This window comes from Dipodomys merriami, unplaced genomic scaffold (assembly GCF_024711535.1).
Source record: "Dipodomys merriami isolate MVZ:Mamm:240054 unplaced genomic scaffold, mDipMer1.0.p SCAF_29, whole genome shotgun sequence".
NCBI classification, from domain to species: domain Eukaryota; kingdom Metazoa; phylum Chordata; class Mammalia; order Rodentia; family Heteromyidae; genus Dipodomys; species Dipodomys merriami.
Window position 1 is genome coordinate 1,903,517 of NW_027204381.1, and position 18,041 is coordinate 1,921,557.

Consider the following 18,041-nt stretch of genomic DNA (forward strand, 5'->3'; position numbering starts at 1 on the left):
GAGGATTGAGGTTCAAAGCCAGCTTGGGCAGGAAAGTCCCTAAGACTCTTATCCCCAGTTAACCTCTAGAAAACTGGAAGTGGTGCTATGGCTCGAAGTGGTAGAGCACTAGCCATGAGCACAAAAGCTCCGGGACAGAGCCTAAGCCCGAAGTTCAAGCTCCATGACCAACAGAAAACAAAAAACAGCATATGGATGGTATTTTATGGCATGCTTTTTTTTTTTTTTTTTTTGGAGTGGACAGCCTTTATTGGTGCAATAGTAACATGAAGGGAGGAAACGTCAGCTCTCCATTACGGGGCGGCATCTGCAGACCGAGGCTCCCTTCCTGATTGCATGCCTTTTTAGATGCCTTTGGTATTGGGTGAGCAGGTGCAACAACAGCTTTTCCAATCAACTGTGCCTTTTGGGGTGGGCTGGAGACGCACCAGCTGTTCAGTGTGCAGCCTTCCTAATAAAGTGAATCAAATCAGACAATATCCAAGAGCCTGCATCACTTCTTTTTGGCTGTAACCTACGTTAGAGTTTAAAAGACAGAATTTAGAGGACGAAGAAGTATGAAGTATATGGTTTCTTGCAAACTTTTAACCTAGGTATTTACCAGCTATCTATTTCAGATAGCTCTAAATTAGCTTGAAGGAAAAGAGAAATAGCTTGTCCTATCCTTTTCCCCACCTCTTGGGCTAACTGAAGCAGAGAGAATGCTCAGTCTCTTAATGCCAAGAATGTTTATTAAGGCTGGTAAGAACACAAAGCAGGTAGTCCTCTTGTCTCTTGGAGAGAGATGATCTCACAACTAGAGCATCCTTCCTCAGAGTGACAAAAACTCCTCTTGCACACGGGCTTGCAACGCCCCAGACTCAATGGATGATTTCCAGGAAGGGCTGAGGAGTAGAATTGCCTATCAGCGTGCTCTTCAAAGAAGCAGGATTCTCACAGGGTTGCTGCATCTGGAGAAGGGGATGTTCTTACTATAACCAACCTATCGTAGTACTGTGAAAGAACTCCCCGGTGACCGATGAGGCCACGGATACAAACACATCAGGTTAATTTAGGGTATCATATTGAAGACCATGAAAAAAAAATTAAAAGCTGAGCTTCATTAATATTCAAATTTCTCCTCCATAAAAAGCCCCAGGACCTGAAAAAAACACTCCAACGGAGCCCACAGAAACAACAAAGGCGAAAGGAACGTTACCTAGGACATTGTAAGCAAGTGGGTGGTGGACGGAGGGGACCAGCAAACGTCCGGGCAGGCCGGCCTCTGTTGCTGGGATGGGCCCGGGTCTCTCCCGTAGAACTCGTCTGATTTCATGTACACCGGACCGAGCTTTTCGGTCGGTTGTGGGGTTTGAACGGGGGGCCTGGCGCGGCCTCCGAGCTCTTTTGCTCAGGGCTAGCGCTCCGCTACTTTGAGACACACAGCACCCCTTCCGCTTTTCTGGCGGTTCATGGGAGAGGGAGTGCGCGGACGTTCCTGCCCGGGCTGGCTTCGAACCGCGATCCTCAGAGCTCAGCCTCAGGTCTCCCGAGTTGCTAGGATTACAGGCGTGGACCCCGGCGCCCGGCTTGGGACAGGTAAACGTTATCAGACATAGATATGGAGGGGCTAGGGTCACAGGCGTTCGCCTTTCCCGTCCTTCCCATCCCCTTCATGCAAATCCCGGTGCCAGCCTGCGGGTGGGCGCCGCGCGCACGCGCGAGCGAGCGCAGCCCCAGACCCCCGGGGCACGGCTTCCCAACGCAGACTCGGGGTTGGGCCCGACCGCCGGAAGCGCGAGGAGAGACTCACAGCTGCGCACGCTCTGTCGTCAGAGCCACGCCCCTTCCTCGCCAGGAGTCGGAAGTCCCGGTTTGTTTACTAAATATTACGACCGGGGTCGTAAATCGGGCATGCCTGACGGACGGCCTCCTCGCTTTACGGCGACAGCAACGATGGCGGCCCCCGGTGTGAGATTTGAAAGCTCCCAGAGCATCGAAGAGCGTAAGGAGCAGCTCCGGAGTGCCAGGGCCGAGGTGTTGCGTCAGGTACTCCGCGTTTTTGGAACCGGTGTTGTTCTGTGGAGTTCTGTGGAGGGGGCCCCGGGGCGCTGGGGGGCCCCGGGCGTCTCCTCCGACGGCGGCCCGCCGAGCCCCGGCTCCCCGCGCTCCCCCTCGCTCGCCCCGCGCGTGAGTCTGCAGTGAAATGCGTCCTTTCAGGAACATAAAGGCCATTTAAATAGCGGGGGAGGTTCGTTCACCCCTGACTCACGGGAGGTTTGCATCCCAGCCTTCCCTGACCAGAACAACACCCGACACCAGACCCGACCCCTGACCCGACCCCAGACCCGACCCCTGACCCGACCCCAGACCCGACCCCTGACCCGACCCCAGACCCGACCCCTGACCCGACCCCTGACCCGACCCCAGACCCGACCCCTGACCCGATCCCTGACCCGACCCCAGACCCGACCCCTGACCCGACCCCTGACCCGATCCCTGACCCGACCCCAGACCCGACCCCTGATCCGACCCCAGACCCGACCCCTGACCCGACCCCAGACCCGACCCCTGACCCGACCCCAGACCCGACCCCTGACCCGACCCCTGACCCGACCCCTGAAGTGTAAAAACGGGGCCCCGCCCCGAAGGCCGAGAAGTCAGATGTCTGAGATGCAGCCCGCTGGTTGGTGGCTCTCGCCTGTCATCTTAGCTGCTCCGGAGGCTGAGATCTGAGGATTGCGGCTGGAAGCCAGCCCAGGCAGGAAAGTTCCTGAGGCTCTTATCTGCCATTAACCACCTCAAACAAACAAACCAAACCCCGAAGTAGAGCTGTGGCACAAGGTGGTAGAGTGTTAACCTTGAGAACAAAAACTCAGGGACAGCTCCCAGGCCCTGAGTTCAAGCCCCAGGACTGACCAAAAAAGGCTGAGAGGCAGAGAGGTAGCCTAAAACTAGGAGGGGAGTGAACCGTTGAATTACCTGACAGGCTAGCTGTTCAAGATGTAAGAACGGAAAGTGTTGAGGGTGTAGCTTAGCACGTGTGAGGGTCCTGGCTTCCGATTCCCAGAATCGGGGGGAAAAATAAGAGAAGTGTGACAATGAAAGGGTACCGATATAACTGTTGAACCACAAAGAGTAGAGTGTAAATTTTTGTTTTGTTTTCAGGTAGGTTTTAAACGAATTTAAATGTTTCTGTATAAAAAGCAGTCAGTGGAGAAAAAGTAGAGGAGACAGAAAGCTGAATGGTGACTACGACCAGAAGGGAGCAGTTGTTCTTGGACAGGTGAATAGTTGATACCATTCCTTCAGTGTATAGTATGTGTAATACATGCTCCCCATTCTTGTCTCTGTGATATATCTGGCAGTTTTTAGAGGAAGTAGGCTTTATACTCTGTGATACATTTTATAGTTGATCTATGCATAGGAGTTGAGAAGGACTGAATCCAGCTTGGAGTTTGGGAGGAGAAATGAGAGAGCAGAAATAGCTTCCTGGACAAAACTGGTTTTATTTCACTATTGTGGAAGAGTGAGTAGAAATTAGCAATGTGATTATTTCCGTTTAGAAAGATGATTTTTTTTCTAAGGCATTTTTTTTTGGTTAAGTGTTAGGAGTATAGGCATTGCCTGGTGAAGTTATGAAGGTCAGTCTCTCTCCTTGTTGAAGGTATGAGGGTCAGACTCCTGATTGTTATGGAAGTCTAAGGGAGTAGCAGCAAGTGGGAAGGAAAAAGGATTCCAAGTCATATTTGAGATGAAGAGGGGATGGCCCAGAATTCTATCGATGCTAGAATTAGATGGTGGTTTAATGTACTGAAGATTGGCAGTGCCCAAAGAATATTTTTAAAGTCATTTCTACACTAGACCATTCATTCACTCATGAGCAGGTACCTCGATATGAAAGTGGTATTAGTTCTTTTTTTTTTTGAAAAGCAGTTGCATCATTTGCCAATTGGTTTTTTCATGTTGTTGTAGGCCAAAGCCAATTTTGAAAAAGAAGAAAAGCGTAAAGAACTTAAGCGGCTTCGGGGTGAGGATACATGGATGCTACCTGATGTGAATGAGCGAATTGAACAATTCTCAGAGGTATCGCTAAATTTATTGGAGGAAGGATACCTATCTCTTTCCATACTAATCAAATTAATATTGAGAGAGCAGTTTTTTTTTACTGTTTTCATAAGTTACAGAATGAATATTACATAGTTGGCACTATTGAATAGTTTTATCTCTGGCAAAAGTATTGTAATATTTTGGATGTCGTGGCATTAAAAGATTTTGTTATTTGTTTTGGCTCATGGAAGATTTAGCTTCAAGTTTTTAGTACATTTGTAGGAAGCTTGTGGACCTAAAAATGTACATTTTAAGCTTTATATCCTGTTAGGTTCTTTTTTTTTTTCTTTAGAGGAAGGGGATTTAAGCCTCATTTTCTCTTTTAAATTAAAAAAATGGACAGTAACTGTATATATTTATGGAGTACAGTATAGTATTTTGTTTTAAGTATAAATTAGAAAAACTTAGTAACTTGTCTTTCACAGCACTAATTTTTTTTATAGTGTTTTGTAATTTTGGAATATCCAAAGTGTTACTATTAACTGTGGTTACCAGGCTGTGCAGTTTTTTCCTTCAGCCTGATTGAGCCCCATATACTTCGGTTTGCATCTTTCTCTCCCTCTTCTCCTGCTGCTCTGTGCTTTTCCTTCCCTCTTCTGTTACCCTCTTTCTCCTGCTTTTAATTCATGCTGTTTTAGTATATATTTTATGACCTAATGATTTCACACAGATCTTTGAGGAGGTCATAGATAAATTATATGTATTATGTTTGTGTGTATGTTTATATACACATGTTTATATATTTGTATATAGATGTGTGTTTACTTAAAAATAATCTGTCATATGTTTTTGTGTTATATATAAACAATTTTGTTATTTCTCTTCCTGAAAGATTTAAAGACTTTGAGTATGGATTTTTTCCCCTTTAAAATGGTTCATTTTGAAATAAATTTCTTTCTTAGTTTAAAATGTAATTGCTTACAGGAACATTCTGTGAAGAAAAAGAAGAAAAAAGACAAGCATTCAAAAAAATTAAAGAAAGAAAAGAAAAAAAAGAGCAAGAAACAGAAATATGAAAAAAACGAGTCAACTGATAGTTCATCAGTAAGTACACTAAAACTAACCAAAGCAGATATTTAAGAAAATGTAGTAGATATGATATGAAAATGTATGGAAGACATTTACGTGGAGATGTCCAGGAAATGTTAGCAATGTAGATCTTGAGCGTGGGTGGGGATGTGATTTAGGTAGCATTGTTGGTGGAGCCATTAGCATGGGTGACATGCCTAGAGAAACCGAGAAGGAAGATGAACACGACAGTGAAGAGCCAGATAGGCAGTAACGAATGGTGCTTGTTCTCAATAGTTAGAAAGTTGACAGAAAAGCTGGGGATTGTCAATATTATGAAAAGAAGGGGAAAGAAAAAGGGAAACTCCAGTGGAAGAGTTTTTATTGGTGAGCCATCTTAAGAGCATAGGAAGCTTGTGAATTTCTCTTATGTGCTAAATATTCTTAGAGCTCTGAAGATGAGTGGGTTGAGGCTGTTCCCTCTCAGCCTCCCGGCAAAGAAAAGGCTTGGAAAGTGAAGGGTGAAAAGTCAGAAAAAGAAGATGATGGCCAAATTATTCAGGTGAGTGAAAGACGTATCAGCTTCTAGGAACAGGTGAATGTTAAGATGGAACAGGATTATAATTTCTTGAGGAGAAAAATTAGTCTCAGAAGTGATTTGTGGTATCTGAATAATTTTGGTAATGAAGCTATTTGCTGAACATCTGCCATGAGATGTGAGACATCTGAACTGCACCCTTGAAGTCCCCAGCTTTTGCTTGTTGGTAGAGGTGGCACTTGCCCCTCATGGTGTGTAGCCTTGCACTTTTCCCTCTATCTGACCCTTCCATGTGGGCAGAAGTATTTCTGCCCTTTCACCACATGTTAAACTTTGTTGCGGATACTTCCAGTTGAGTAGTTCAACAAAGTTTGAATTACAGTTTACATGCCTAAGAAGAAAGATGGGGACTAATGTTTGATTGTGGTGTGTCAGGCCTGGTGCTGGGTGCCTTATTCCTGATATCTTCTCTAACCCTAGCCCTGAAAAGTAGTATTGTGTCCCCTTCTATAAGGGGCAGACTTAAGATGTAGAGGGAATATGAAACCTGCTTGAAGGCATAAGGATTTAATCCTGCTCAAGTGCCTTCAAAGTCCCTGCTCTTAGTAAATTCTGTTCAGTTCAGAGTGAAATGGCCTCTTTTTCTTTTAAACAGAGGGATGAGTGGATGACTGTTGATTTTATGTCTGTTAAAACTGTGTCAGCAGCATCACTAAAAGCTGAAAAGGAAACCATTAGAAAAATAGAGCAAGAGAAAACTGAAGCACTGGAACGGGTAAGAGAGTTTTTGAAATGCTTAATTTTCTAAATTTGCCTTTAATAAACTGTTAAGACAGTTATATAAATAGTCTTATTTGTAAAATATTTTATCTTTCATGACATTTAATATAATTAATGTGGACTATAACGTAAATCTTTTTTTTTTTAATTTAATTTAATTTTATTTGTGAACATACTGTACAGAGGAGTTACAATTACATGGGCAGGATAATGCGTACATTTCTTACCAAGCATTGCAGCCTCCTCCTTTGTTTACCCTTCACATCCCTTCCCAGCCTCCCCCCTCCCCCCCAATCCCAATCCTTCTCCTTCCCCCCCTTCCCCCCCACCCCCACCCCAGACCGACGTTGTAAAGCTCGTTTTGGACATGACAACTTGTACTTCTCATTGTTGCAACAGGTCCACCTGTATCCTTAAACAACTGGTTTTTTAACATAAATCTTTTAATCTCAGTTTCCTATAGGAAATGAGTTTAAGGTCTGTTAGATTTATAAATCTAGGGCATGTGTAGCTGAGTGAATATTGAGCGGATGTTACCATCATTAAATTAAAACCGAATCCCTGATTTCCTTTTCAGTGAAACACATTAAAATAGGTACCATAAAAGACTTCTATTTTAAGACATCTACAAGTTCTAAATATAAAATAAACATGTATATTTTATATTAGATTGTTTTCACTTTGTTGGTAAGAAAACACTGGAAATCTTTAGAGGCAAAACAAAATAAGTCAATTTCTTTCTTTCTTTCTTTTTTTTTTTTTAAAGGAGGCAAAAGTAAAAACCTAGCTAGTAAGGAGGTTCTGAAGCTTGAGCTTCTCTAGCGCATCACCCAATCCTGGAGTGTAGAAGTGCAGTTTTAGTGGATGCTTGGCAAGTGCTCTATCACCTGAGCTACACTTCCAGCCCATTTCGGTTCAGATATGATCTTGGCCACAGACCATAATCCTACTCCCTACACTTCCCCTATTCCTAGTATTACAAACATGAAATACCATGCCTGCCTTATTATTTAAGATAAGGTCTCACTTTTTTGCCTGGGCTAACCTTGAACTGTGATCCTTTTATCATTACCTTCTAAGTAGTTAGGGTTTTCTTTGCTCTTTTTTTTTTTCCTTTCTTTTGGTGCTGTCACTAGGGCTTGAACTCTGGGCCTTGAGAACTTTTGCTCAGCTTTTTTTGCTCACAGCTGGAGCTCTGTCACTTCGGCCACTCCTCCACTTCCAGCTTTTGCTGTTTAATTGGAAGTAAGAATCTTTTAGATTTGTCAGTCTGGTCTGGCTCCAAGCCCTGATTCTCAGCTCAAGAGATCTGTTACCATCTTCTGACTGTACTTCTATCTCTAATCCAGCTCTGCTCTTGTATGTATTCCATAGTGAGACCAGTTCACACTTTGTGTAATGCATTCTATGAGTTATCATTGCCCCCAGTACAAACACTATGCAGTAGGTAATGTGGCTTAGGCTATGATTATTCTCCAACCTAATCTCATTGTCTCTATTGTATACACTCCTAACTTCTAGCCAAAGTTAAGTTAATTTCCTTGAAATCATTGTATTTTCTTTCTATAAGATTCAATGAACATATTGGAACATTTGTATGTTCTCTACCCCCTCCCCACATCCTCAATAGAAACTAAACTAATTTCTGTTCATCTGTCTGAGACTACCAGGTATTACTTTCTCTAGGGTGTCTTTGGCTCTTCAGTGTGAGACAAGTGTGAATTCTTTATGTGACTTTCATATTTTGTATTTCTATCTTTAGAGCATGTATCAGTTATTTTTGGTCTGTGTTCCTCACTGAATCGTAAGCTAGTTAGGTCTAAGCCAGTTTCATTGACACCTAATACCTTTCTGAGACATAGGACATACTCCATACAAACATTGAGTGGATGTGAATTTAGACATTATTACCTGCAAATTATAAAACACTGTGTCTTTTGAATGGTTTGTTTAGGATTGTAACTAACTTTGCTAACTGGGCCTCAGATTTATTATTTACCAGTACTTTGTTGTGGAGGATTTATTTTTACTTTCTAGCCTTTGAAAATGTTTTTTGTTTTTGTTTTCCTTAGTCCAAACTGCTAGAAAGAGAGTTGAATCCATATTGGAAGGATGGCGGGACAGGCCTTCCATCAGAAGACTGTGGTGTATCATCAGTTACTAAAGGTATCCATGATTTTTTTTTTTTTTTTTTTTTGTCAGTTGTGGGGCTTGAAATTTGAGCTTGGGCATTGTCCCTGCACTCTTCAGCTCAAGGCAAATGCTCTGCCGCTTGAGCTACAGCGCCACTTCCAGTTTTCTGAGTGGTTTATTGGAAATAAGAGTCTCAGGGACTTTCCTGCCTGGGCTGGCTTTGAACTGTGATCCTCAGATCTCAGCCTCCTGAGTAGCTAGGATTACAGGCATGAGCCACTGGCCCCTGGCGGTATCCACATGTTGTGGTTGTAGACACATAAACACTTCTTGACTTCTTATAACTTGGTGAAGGGAATAGCCTGATTTTGCAACAAAACATGGATAAAATACTTAGAATCTTTTGAAGCCATGATTAAGTCATTATTGTCTTAGAAGTTCGTTTCATTATGTATTTGGGATCAAACTGATTATTTTTATACTCTGTACTGTTTTCATTTATAAATTTTTATATTAAGTGGGTTAATATAAAGTATGATTCTATGAGAATATCTTAATGCCTTTCATTTGTTATTTTAACTAGGAAAATGTAGAACTTATTGTGTGAAATTGCAGGTAAATAGTGTGGAAACATTAAAGATGTGGTTTCATATCTTCAGAAAGTGTTCCTTTTCCAGTACTCATAAAATTTTTATTGATCTTAGGAAAGTGCTGTTATTTTCCAGCAGATGGAGACAAAGTAAGGGTCACATAAACATTCTTTATCACTTAATTAAACATTACTTAGGTAGCTAGGTACCAATGGCTCATGCCTATAATCCTAGTTTCTCAGGAGGCTGAGGTCAAGGATCATGCTTCAAAAACAGCTTGGGTAGGTAAAGTCTTTGAGACTCTTTATCTCTAATTAATCACTAAAAAGCTGGAAGTGGAGCCGTGGCTCAAATAGTAAGAGCATTAATTAGTCTTAAGCACAAAAGCTCAGGGACAATGTACTGGTCTTGAGTTCAAGTCACACAGGTACCAAAAAAAGAAAAAGAGTTATTTGCATGCCTAGCACGTTGCATTGGTAATCAATGAAATGTTTATTTAATCACTTAGTGCAGAATGCAATAATAATATAAATTATCTTTTTGCATTAGTGATTTATTATATTTTCTCACTTTATATACATTGTTTATTTTTTGGATATTTACTTAAATCCTTTTTTTTTTCTGTTGGTCGTGGGGCCTGAACTCTGGGCCTGGGCACTGTCCCTCAGCTCTTCAGCTCAAGGTGAGCGCTCTACCACTTGAACTACAGTGCCACTTCCATTTTTTTCTGCTTATGTGGTGCTGAGGAATTGAACCAAGGGCCTTATACATGCGAGGCAAGCACTCTACCACCCAGCCCCTTAAATCCTTTTATATTTTTCTATATACCTAAAGCCACCCAGAGCCACAAAAAAGTTTCTTTATAATTTTTGTTTAGTAGTTTTGCTGAATTTATTAAGAATGACAGGGTTTTTCTTTCTCCTGTAGCATGAGCCAGATGTGTTTGTGCTGGGTTTAGCACTGGTACTTTTCTTTTTATAGAAACTTAGCAGGTAGGGGAGGTAGCCTGATTTTATGATGTGTACTTTTACATTGCCTTGTATCAGTGGACAGTCAATAAATTCATCATCGAGAAGACCAGAATCCACACACTCAGCCTGTGGGTGTTGCAGTCAACAGGTAGAAGATGGGGAGTTTATCTTTAAATTTATCTTTAGCTGGGAAGAAGGTGATCTTAGTAAAGCTTTTACAGAGCCAATGACTTATTTCCCTCTTATGTTACACTTTTCCTACTTCTGTTTCCCATACTCTATTTACAAGGAGGAAAATGACCAGTCCCCTCCCCCCAACAACAACAACAACAACAAAACAAACTCCTGCTTGTCAAAGTCTCAGAGCCTAGAATTGAAAATGATTTGTGGGTTTTACTACATATATAGATAGCATTTATCATTCTGGTAAGGCTGGGCCCATTCACACCTCAAAAGTGCTACATAGTATTGCGGATACTTTGTCTCTGCTGAGGGAGTAGAGGTGGCATGTGTTGTTGGGATGGACTTAGACCGTGCAGTCAGTCTACTTGAGATTCAATTTGGCATTTCTATCCTTTAGTTTTATGATTTTTTGGGGGGAATGTTTTCTGATATTTCTGAGCCATATTCACTGGGCTATAATAGGGAATAACAACACCTATTTAAAATAGTTATTGTGAAGATTAAATAAAAAATCTTTTTTGCATAGTATCTGAAATATACTGACTGCTTAATAATAATGTCAAATACTTGTTCAGTGATTAAAAGTTTCAAAAGGGCTGGGCACCAATGGCTCATGCCTGTAATCCTAGCTACTCAGGAGGCTGAGATCTGAGGATTGTGGTTCAAAGCCAGCCAGGGCAGGAAAGTCTGTGGTGCTCTGGTTTAAGTGGTAGAGCATTCACCTTGAGCTGAAGAGCTGAGGGACAACACCCAGACCAGAGTTCAAGCCATGGCTGACAAAAAAAGTTTCAGAAAGGTTTTGTCAACAGTTTTTAGGGTAATGATACATTTTTAACAATTACTTGGTTGATGTTACTGTTTTCCTTAGCAGAACCTAGGTGGGATAGTAAGTCATTTTTAGAACTGATAGAAAATTGTTTAAAATTGTAGTTTAGTAATGGGAATGTCTATTTAATTTTAGAGTTTACATGGCATATTTATAAATCAGCTTCTCTTCATAGCAATCATATGAGACAGGCAGAATGAGTATCTTGAACTAATTTTAGTTCAAGAAACAGGCTTGGAGCAGCCAGGTAATTTGCCTATAGTCTGTGAGTATATATATAACTCAGGTCTCTGATTTCTAGTCGGGATAGGCTAGTCTGGATTCTTTAGAACATTTAAGCTTATTATTATATGCTAGTAAAAATTGTTCCTTACAGATTCTTTGAGTGTGATTTTACCCTTTCTGTTGATTCTTTTCCCCCTCCATGTTTTTTGGCTTTCTCTGCTAAAGTCTGACTTGGAAGGACTTCTGAAGGTGGTTTTCATCAACTGTCTTCTTTAGTAGATGAAGAAGCAAGGCTCCAAAGAAGTCAATGAATGGCATGCTTTTGATCTTAATGAATGTTTAGTAGTGGTTGGAAGACCAAAATCTAGGTCTCTTGATACTTGGTTATTGTATTTCTGAGAGAACTAGGGGAGACACCCAGATTCATTTGGTGGTATTTTGTTTATAGCACTATACCTCTGAGTTATGTTTGAATTATTATATTATTTTTGACTTATTACTTTTTAAAAAAAAGGTTTGAAATACAAATACATACCAATGCTGCGTAGCAGTGAATTTGCTATTCTGATTTACAGTATCTTTATCTCAACATAGAGAACTAGTCTTATTCCTGCTTTTACATTATTTTGTACTTAACAAGTTTTCACATAAATGATAAATATTCATTAAATATTTGTTGATTGAATTTGAGGATGATATTGCAAGTTGGTATTTTTTATTTGCTTTTTATTTTTATTTATTTATTTATTTTTGGGTCCGGTCATGGGGCCTGAACTCTGGGCTGGGCACTGTCCCTCATCTCTTCAGCTGAAGGCTAGCGCTCTGCCACTTGAGCCACAGCGCCACTTCCAGCTTTTTTGTTTTTGCTTATGTGGTGCGGAAGAATCGAACCCAGGGCCTCATGCATGCAAGGCAAGTGCTATACCACTGAGCCACCTTCCCAGCCCTTTTTATTTGCTTTTTAAGTATTAAATTTGGTGATGTCTCATTGAAAGACTTCATTAATATTATTTTAATTAGAAGATTATTATAAAGATGTTGAATAGAATGTATCAGTGCAGTTTGTTGATACTGTATAAATACTTTTTTGTCAGTAGTGAGGCTTGAACTCTGGGCTTGGGCGCTGTCCATGTGCTCTTCAGCACAAGGCGAGCGCTCTACTGCTTGAGCCACAGCAACACTTCCAGTTTTCTAGTGGTTTATTGGAGATAGGAGTTTTATGGATTTTCCTGCCCGGGCTGGCTTTGAACCGTGATCCTCAGATCTCAGCCTCCTGAGTAGCTAGGATTACAGGCATGAGCCACTGATGCCCAGCTTGTATAAATACTTTCAACACTATAGTTTTAATTATTACTGGAAATATTTGTTTTAAGTTTCCCTTATAAATAGTATCATAAAGAATAAAAAAGCAGGGTCTGGGAAGATGGCTCAGTGGTAGAGTGCTTGCCTTGCATGCAGGAGGCCCTGGGTTCGATTCCTCAGCACAACATAAACAGAAAAAGCCAGAAGTGGTGCTGTGGCTCAAGCCATACAGTGCTAGCCTTGAGCTGAAGAGCTGAGGGACAGTGCCCAGGCCCAGAGTTCAGGCCCCAAGACCGACAAAAGAGAGAGAGAGAGAGAGAGAGAGAGAGAGAGAGAGAGAGAGAGAGAGAGAGAGAGAGAGAGAGAGAGAGAGAGAGAGAGAGAGAGAGAGAGAGAATAAAAGCGGTCTCATTTGTGTTTTTTCTCTAAGCTATGTTAACATTTTAGTAGTTGTTCAGGGAATCAGAACTGTGCCCACTATCACTTTATTAGGTTCACACTAAATCCTGCAGAGTGAACAGTTTAATGATATAGCTGGGATAGTAGGAAAGTTACTGCAAACTCATAGACTATAAATAAGAGGAAAGCAAAATAGACTTTTACATGAAAATAATCATTTCTAGGCTTGAAGTAAAGGAAGGCCACAATTGTTTTTAAAAGAGATAAACAGGAGATTTGAATGAAAGAATATAATTAAGATAGAATAATTTGAGAATTATATATTGAAGCTATATGGTGGTGGCTCATATCTATAACCCTATTTAATTGGGAGACTGAGATCCAGAGGATCAAGGTGTAAATCTACCCTAGGCAGAAAAGTCTGTGAGACTCCATCTCCAAAATAATTAGCAAAAAGCTGGGTTGGAGGCCTGGCTGAAGTGCTAGAGCATCAGCTGAACAAACAAGCCAAGCAAGTGTGAGGCCTTGTGTTCAAATCCTGTGGTGTTAAATAAACACATAATTTTAAATGTGTTTATATTTTCAAGGAAAAGTATTCAATTTCATACTTTAGAATTGATAGAAACAAGCACCAATTCTTTGATGACCATACTAACATTATAATGGTTATTGAAACTTAGCTTCAGGAGTAGAGGATGGTGGATTAAGCTGGCTAAGGAAGTCTTATCAAAGAATGAAGGAACAAGCTGAGAAAGAAAACAGAGATTTCGAGGATATTGTAACTGAAAGGTATGGGGTAAGTATATTTAGTAAGTATGTATGATGTGTAATAAGTATGTGTTATTTTTAGCGTTACTTGAAAAATTAAGTGCCTTTAACTTTGTTTTGTGCCATAAAACACTTAACTTACTTAAAGTATGTGTTTAATGTAAAAATAACACTTTTTTTGGTGAGAAACTTTCAATAACATAGAAGATAATCTGGAGATAACCATGGTTGAAACTTCATAGATTTAAGAGTCTGATATATTAAGGAGTTTTAACCTTTTTCTGAGGGTTTTGTGTGTGTGTATGTGGGGGGGGGGGGCTTGGGCACTTTCTCTGAACTTTTGTGCTCAAGGTTAGTGCTCTACCTCCTGAGCTACAGCTCCACTTATGGTTTTTGAGGGTTAATTGGAGATAAGAATCTTATAGAGAGGAGGGGCCAGGAGGGAAAGACTAGGCAAAAATGAGGGAAGAGGTGACACTGTTCAAAAAGAAATATACATTTCTGGGCATCCGTGTCTCATGTCTGTAATCCTAGCTTTTCAGGAGACAGATCTGAGGGTTGCAGTTTAAAGCCAACCAGGAAAGTCCATGAGACTCTTATCTCTAAGTAACTGCAGAAAAAGCCAGAAGTGATATTGTAATTCAAGTGGTAGAATGCTAGCCTTGAGCAAAAAGGAGTTCAGGGACAGTGCCCAGTAAAAAAAAAAAAAAAAAAGGAAATGTACTCATTAATTGATTAATATAACTAATCCCTCTGTTTGTCACCTTTACAATAACAATTTTGAAAAAGAAACAAATTTAGTGCAAAATAATACATAAAAAATTCTCTGTCTTCCCCAAAACCATGGGAGAACAATTTCTAAAATAAAAAGGAATCTCATGGACTTTCTTGCCCAAGCTGGATTTAAACCATGATCCTTGGATTTCAGCATCTCAAGTAGCCAGGATTACATAAGTGAGCCACTAGTATCTGGCTAGTGTTTTGTTTTTAAATTATGTATATGTATATTTTTTCCCACCAGTCCTAGGGCTTGAACTCAAGGCCTAGGCACTGTCTGTGAACTTCTTTTGCTCAAGGCTAGCACACTACCACTTGTGCCATAGTGCCACTTTCAGCTTTTTCTGTTTATGTGGTACTTCATGCATGCTAGGTAAGCACTCTACCAATAAGCTAAATTCCCAGCCCTCGTTATAGTCTTAGACCATTATAACAGTGCATCAGAACCGGGCGCCAGTGGCTCATGCCTGTAATCCTAGCTACTCAGGAGGCTGAGATCTGAGGATCGAGGTTCAAAGCCAGCCTGGGCAGGAAACTCCGTGAAGCTCTTTTCTCCAATAAACACTCAGAAAACCGGAAGTGGCACTGTAGCTCAAGTGGTAGAGTGCTCACCTTGAGCTGAAAAGCTGAGGGACAGCACCCAGGCCCAGAGTTCAAGCCCCACGACCAACAAAAATAAAACAAATACAAACAAACAAACAAAAAAAACAGTGCATCAGTACATTTTTCCAATCCCTCTTAATTCCTTTCCTCTGTAAGTGATGTAGCTAGAATTACGGGTGTGAGCCACCAGCTCCCGGCTTTCTTTGTCCCTTCTTAGTGGAAGTACTGATGCATGCTTGTTAGATTCTCTAGAATCAGTTGTCCAGATTATTTTATTTATTTATTTTCTTGCAACTAGAATTCCCAGGCCAATTTTGTTTTTAAGACTTTGTATTCTACTCAGTATATCTGGACACTTTTTGAACAGTTTTTTAGTCTTGTTCTTAGAACTATTTTCCCCCCATCAGTTGTCTTTTAGCACTTTAACCTCTTGAATCTCATTTGTAGTATGAATTATTTTAAAATATTATATGCCTATTCTGTATTAGTACAGGGATTTTGTTTTAAATTGGTGGTGGGGCTTGAACTCTAGGCTTGGGTGCTATCCCTGTGCTCTTCAGCTTAAAGCAAGTGCTTTATTGCTTGAGCCACAGGCCACTTCCAGTTTTCTCGTGGTATATTGGAGATAAAGTCTCGCAGACTTTCCTGCCTGTACTGGCTTTGAACCGTGATCCTCAGATCTCAGCCTCCTGAATAGCTAGGATTACAGGCTTGTGCCATCGGTGCCTGCCTACAGTGATTTTTTTAAAATGTTATTTGGTAACTTTTCATTGCTTTGTCTCATATTTTTTACAGTGTTTAATGTGGGATGATTGTAAGGATCTCCCGCTAGTGGTGTGTATTTTATTCTACACCTTGGCAGGGGATCTACAGGCACTTTGGCACAATGGAATCAAGCACAATGGGAATCAAGTCACTGGGTCTTTCTTTTTTTTTAATTTTTAATTACTTTAAAATTTTAATTAATTTACTTCATTGCTATTATAAAGGTGATGTACAAAGGTATTAGAATTACCTGAGTCAGGTAATGAGTACATTTCCTTTTGTACAGTCTTCTGTTCCACTCACTGTCTCCCGAGTCTCTTAATTTTAGATATATATTTTTTTCTTTGTAGTCAATGGAAATCTTTCAGTCGAAATTAGAAGAAGCTGAAAAAATTGCATTCAAAAAAGAAGATTATAGACGGGAACGATGGAGGAAACCAGCATATTTGGATGAAACACAAAATAGTAAGGAAAGTAGAAAGTCAGACTTAGTAAAATCTGGAAACAGTTCAAGAGATAGATACATTATAGCAGGGATTGGAAACAGAAACAATGAAGATAAGTTTCATGCTGATGAAAAAAGTAAGAGATCTGGGTCTTTAGAAACTTGTACCAAAGAATCCAACCCAAGGCAAAGTCAAGAGTTCTCTTTCAGAAATTCAAGACCTAAATTCTTAAGACCCTGTGATGATGACCAACCGCCATTTCACTGCAAGGGCAGAAATTTTGAACCATCTGCTTCATCTTCAGCTAGTGCTCAGAGTTCTTTGCATCGTGGTTTTCGAAAACCTATGGAGAGCAGTGATGAAAACAGTGAAAAACCATCATGGCATATTCCTGATGGGAGAGGTGACAAGAAACGTGTAGATCCAAAACCATTGGAAACCAGGAGCAGCACTGGCTGCCAACACAGTCCAAGAGATGGGAGAGAAGAGTTACAGGTCCAGAGTGTGAAAGATGACCTATCACAAAGAGAACATTTACAGAACACAAAGTCTACTCTTGATGGGTATTTTATCATTCTTTTCCCCTTCATGAGTATTTTATCATTCTTTTCTCCCGACTCTCCTTTCTACTGCTCTTCCTTGTTCTCCTCTCCCTCTTTACCTTACCTTTCTTCTTTCCTTCCACTTTTGTGATGGGATTTCACTTTAGTCTCCAACTCAAAATCCCCTGCCTCAGCCTCCTATCATATGTAAACTTTATTGTGGGATGGCTTATGTTTTGATTGACATCTTGCTTAGTGGAGAATCTTGTGTAGGATTGTGCTATACATGAATTCTGTAAGAATAGGGAAATATGTAAAGAAATATCAGGGAAACCTCTTTATCTAGTTTATCTTCCATCAGTTCTTCATTTTTTTCCAGCTGGCTGGTGTTGAGAAAAGTAGGTGAATTAGACATAATTTTGGTGGTAAGGAAAGTTAGATATAGAAAATCAGATACGTGAGTACTTAGAAATTAAAGACAGAAAATGTCAGAGGAAAAACTACCAAGATATTTCTTACTTAGGAAACAGAAAGGTAACAGGCATACCCTGGAGCAGGCAGATTTCACGGAAGCATAATTGAACTCCTTCTCTTTAGAAGAAATATAAACTGTGGTTATCTATTTTTTATTAGACACATGCTACATTTTTCCTAACACGCATGGGAATTCCTTCTAGTGAATGGGTAGAAACACTAAATTTTCAAAGAGAATTTTTGAAGAAATAATGCAAATTGAGATGAGTTGTGTTGATTAGAAGGTAAAGGTTCATAAAAAGTAAAATTTATAGAAAAAAGTTTATAGAAATGTATTTGAGTTGCCTGAAATTCAAATAAATTACATTTATCTTACAGTAAAAATAATATATGCCTTACGATTTTAATTTGATACAACTACTGAAAAATAGCTACTATACAAAAAGTACAAGTAATGATAAAAGCAATAACTCAACCCACAGAGGCATATTAAAAACTTGTAATGTTCTTATGATCACATAAATGTGGTATCCCTACTGTTTGTTTTAATTGATTCTTAAAATAGAGACTAAAAGAACATGAGGGGAAGGAAAAGTACATTGTAGTTATGTTTTTACCTCAA

At 40.2% G+C, this 18,041-nt stretch overlaps 1 protein-coding gene and 1 long non-coding RNA gene across 3 annotated transcripts in view; one reads left to right on the top strand and one right to left on the bottom strand.

Annotated features, from left to right (window-relative positions):
• Window positions 1-713: 713 nt before the first annotated feature.
• Window positions 714-1,286, bottom strand: LOC138838818 (uncharacterized). Its single transcript, XR_011375758.1, has 2 exons — window positions 1,199-1,286; window positions 714-950 (listed from the first exon to the last, which is right to left on the bottom strand). It is a non-coding gene; the product is annotated as an uncharacterized lncRNA (long non-coding RNA).
• Window positions 1,287-1,853: 567 nt separating this feature from the next.
• The window catches only part of LOC138838816 (CWF19-like protein 2), a 40,629-nt gene continuing 24,441 nt past the window's right edge, over window positions 1,854-18,041 (top strand). The window contains exons 1-8 of one of the 2 annotated variants that reach the window (XM_070038171.1): window positions 1,854-2,028; window positions 3,955-4,065; window positions 5,014-5,133; window positions 5,546-5,659; window positions 6,291-6,410; window positions 8,488-8,581; window positions 13,725-13,840; window positions 16,308-16,966. In XM_070038171.1, the coding sequence (XP_069894272.1) occupies window positions 1,894-2,028; window positions 3,955-4,065; window positions 5,014-5,133; window positions 5,546-5,659; window positions 6,291-6,410; window positions 8,488-8,581; window positions 13,725-13,840; window positions 16,308-16,966 (1,469 nt within the window). In that variant the 5' untranslated portion in view covers window positions 1,854-1,893. Of the gene's footprint in view, window positions 2,029-3,147; window positions 3,266-3,954; window positions 4,066-5,013; window positions 5,134-5,545; window positions 5,660-6,290; window positions 6,411-8,487; window positions 8,582-13,724; window positions 13,841-16,307; window positions 16,967-18,041 lie in introns of those variants that run through there. The other variant, XM_070038173.1, reaches the window with a different exon arrangement.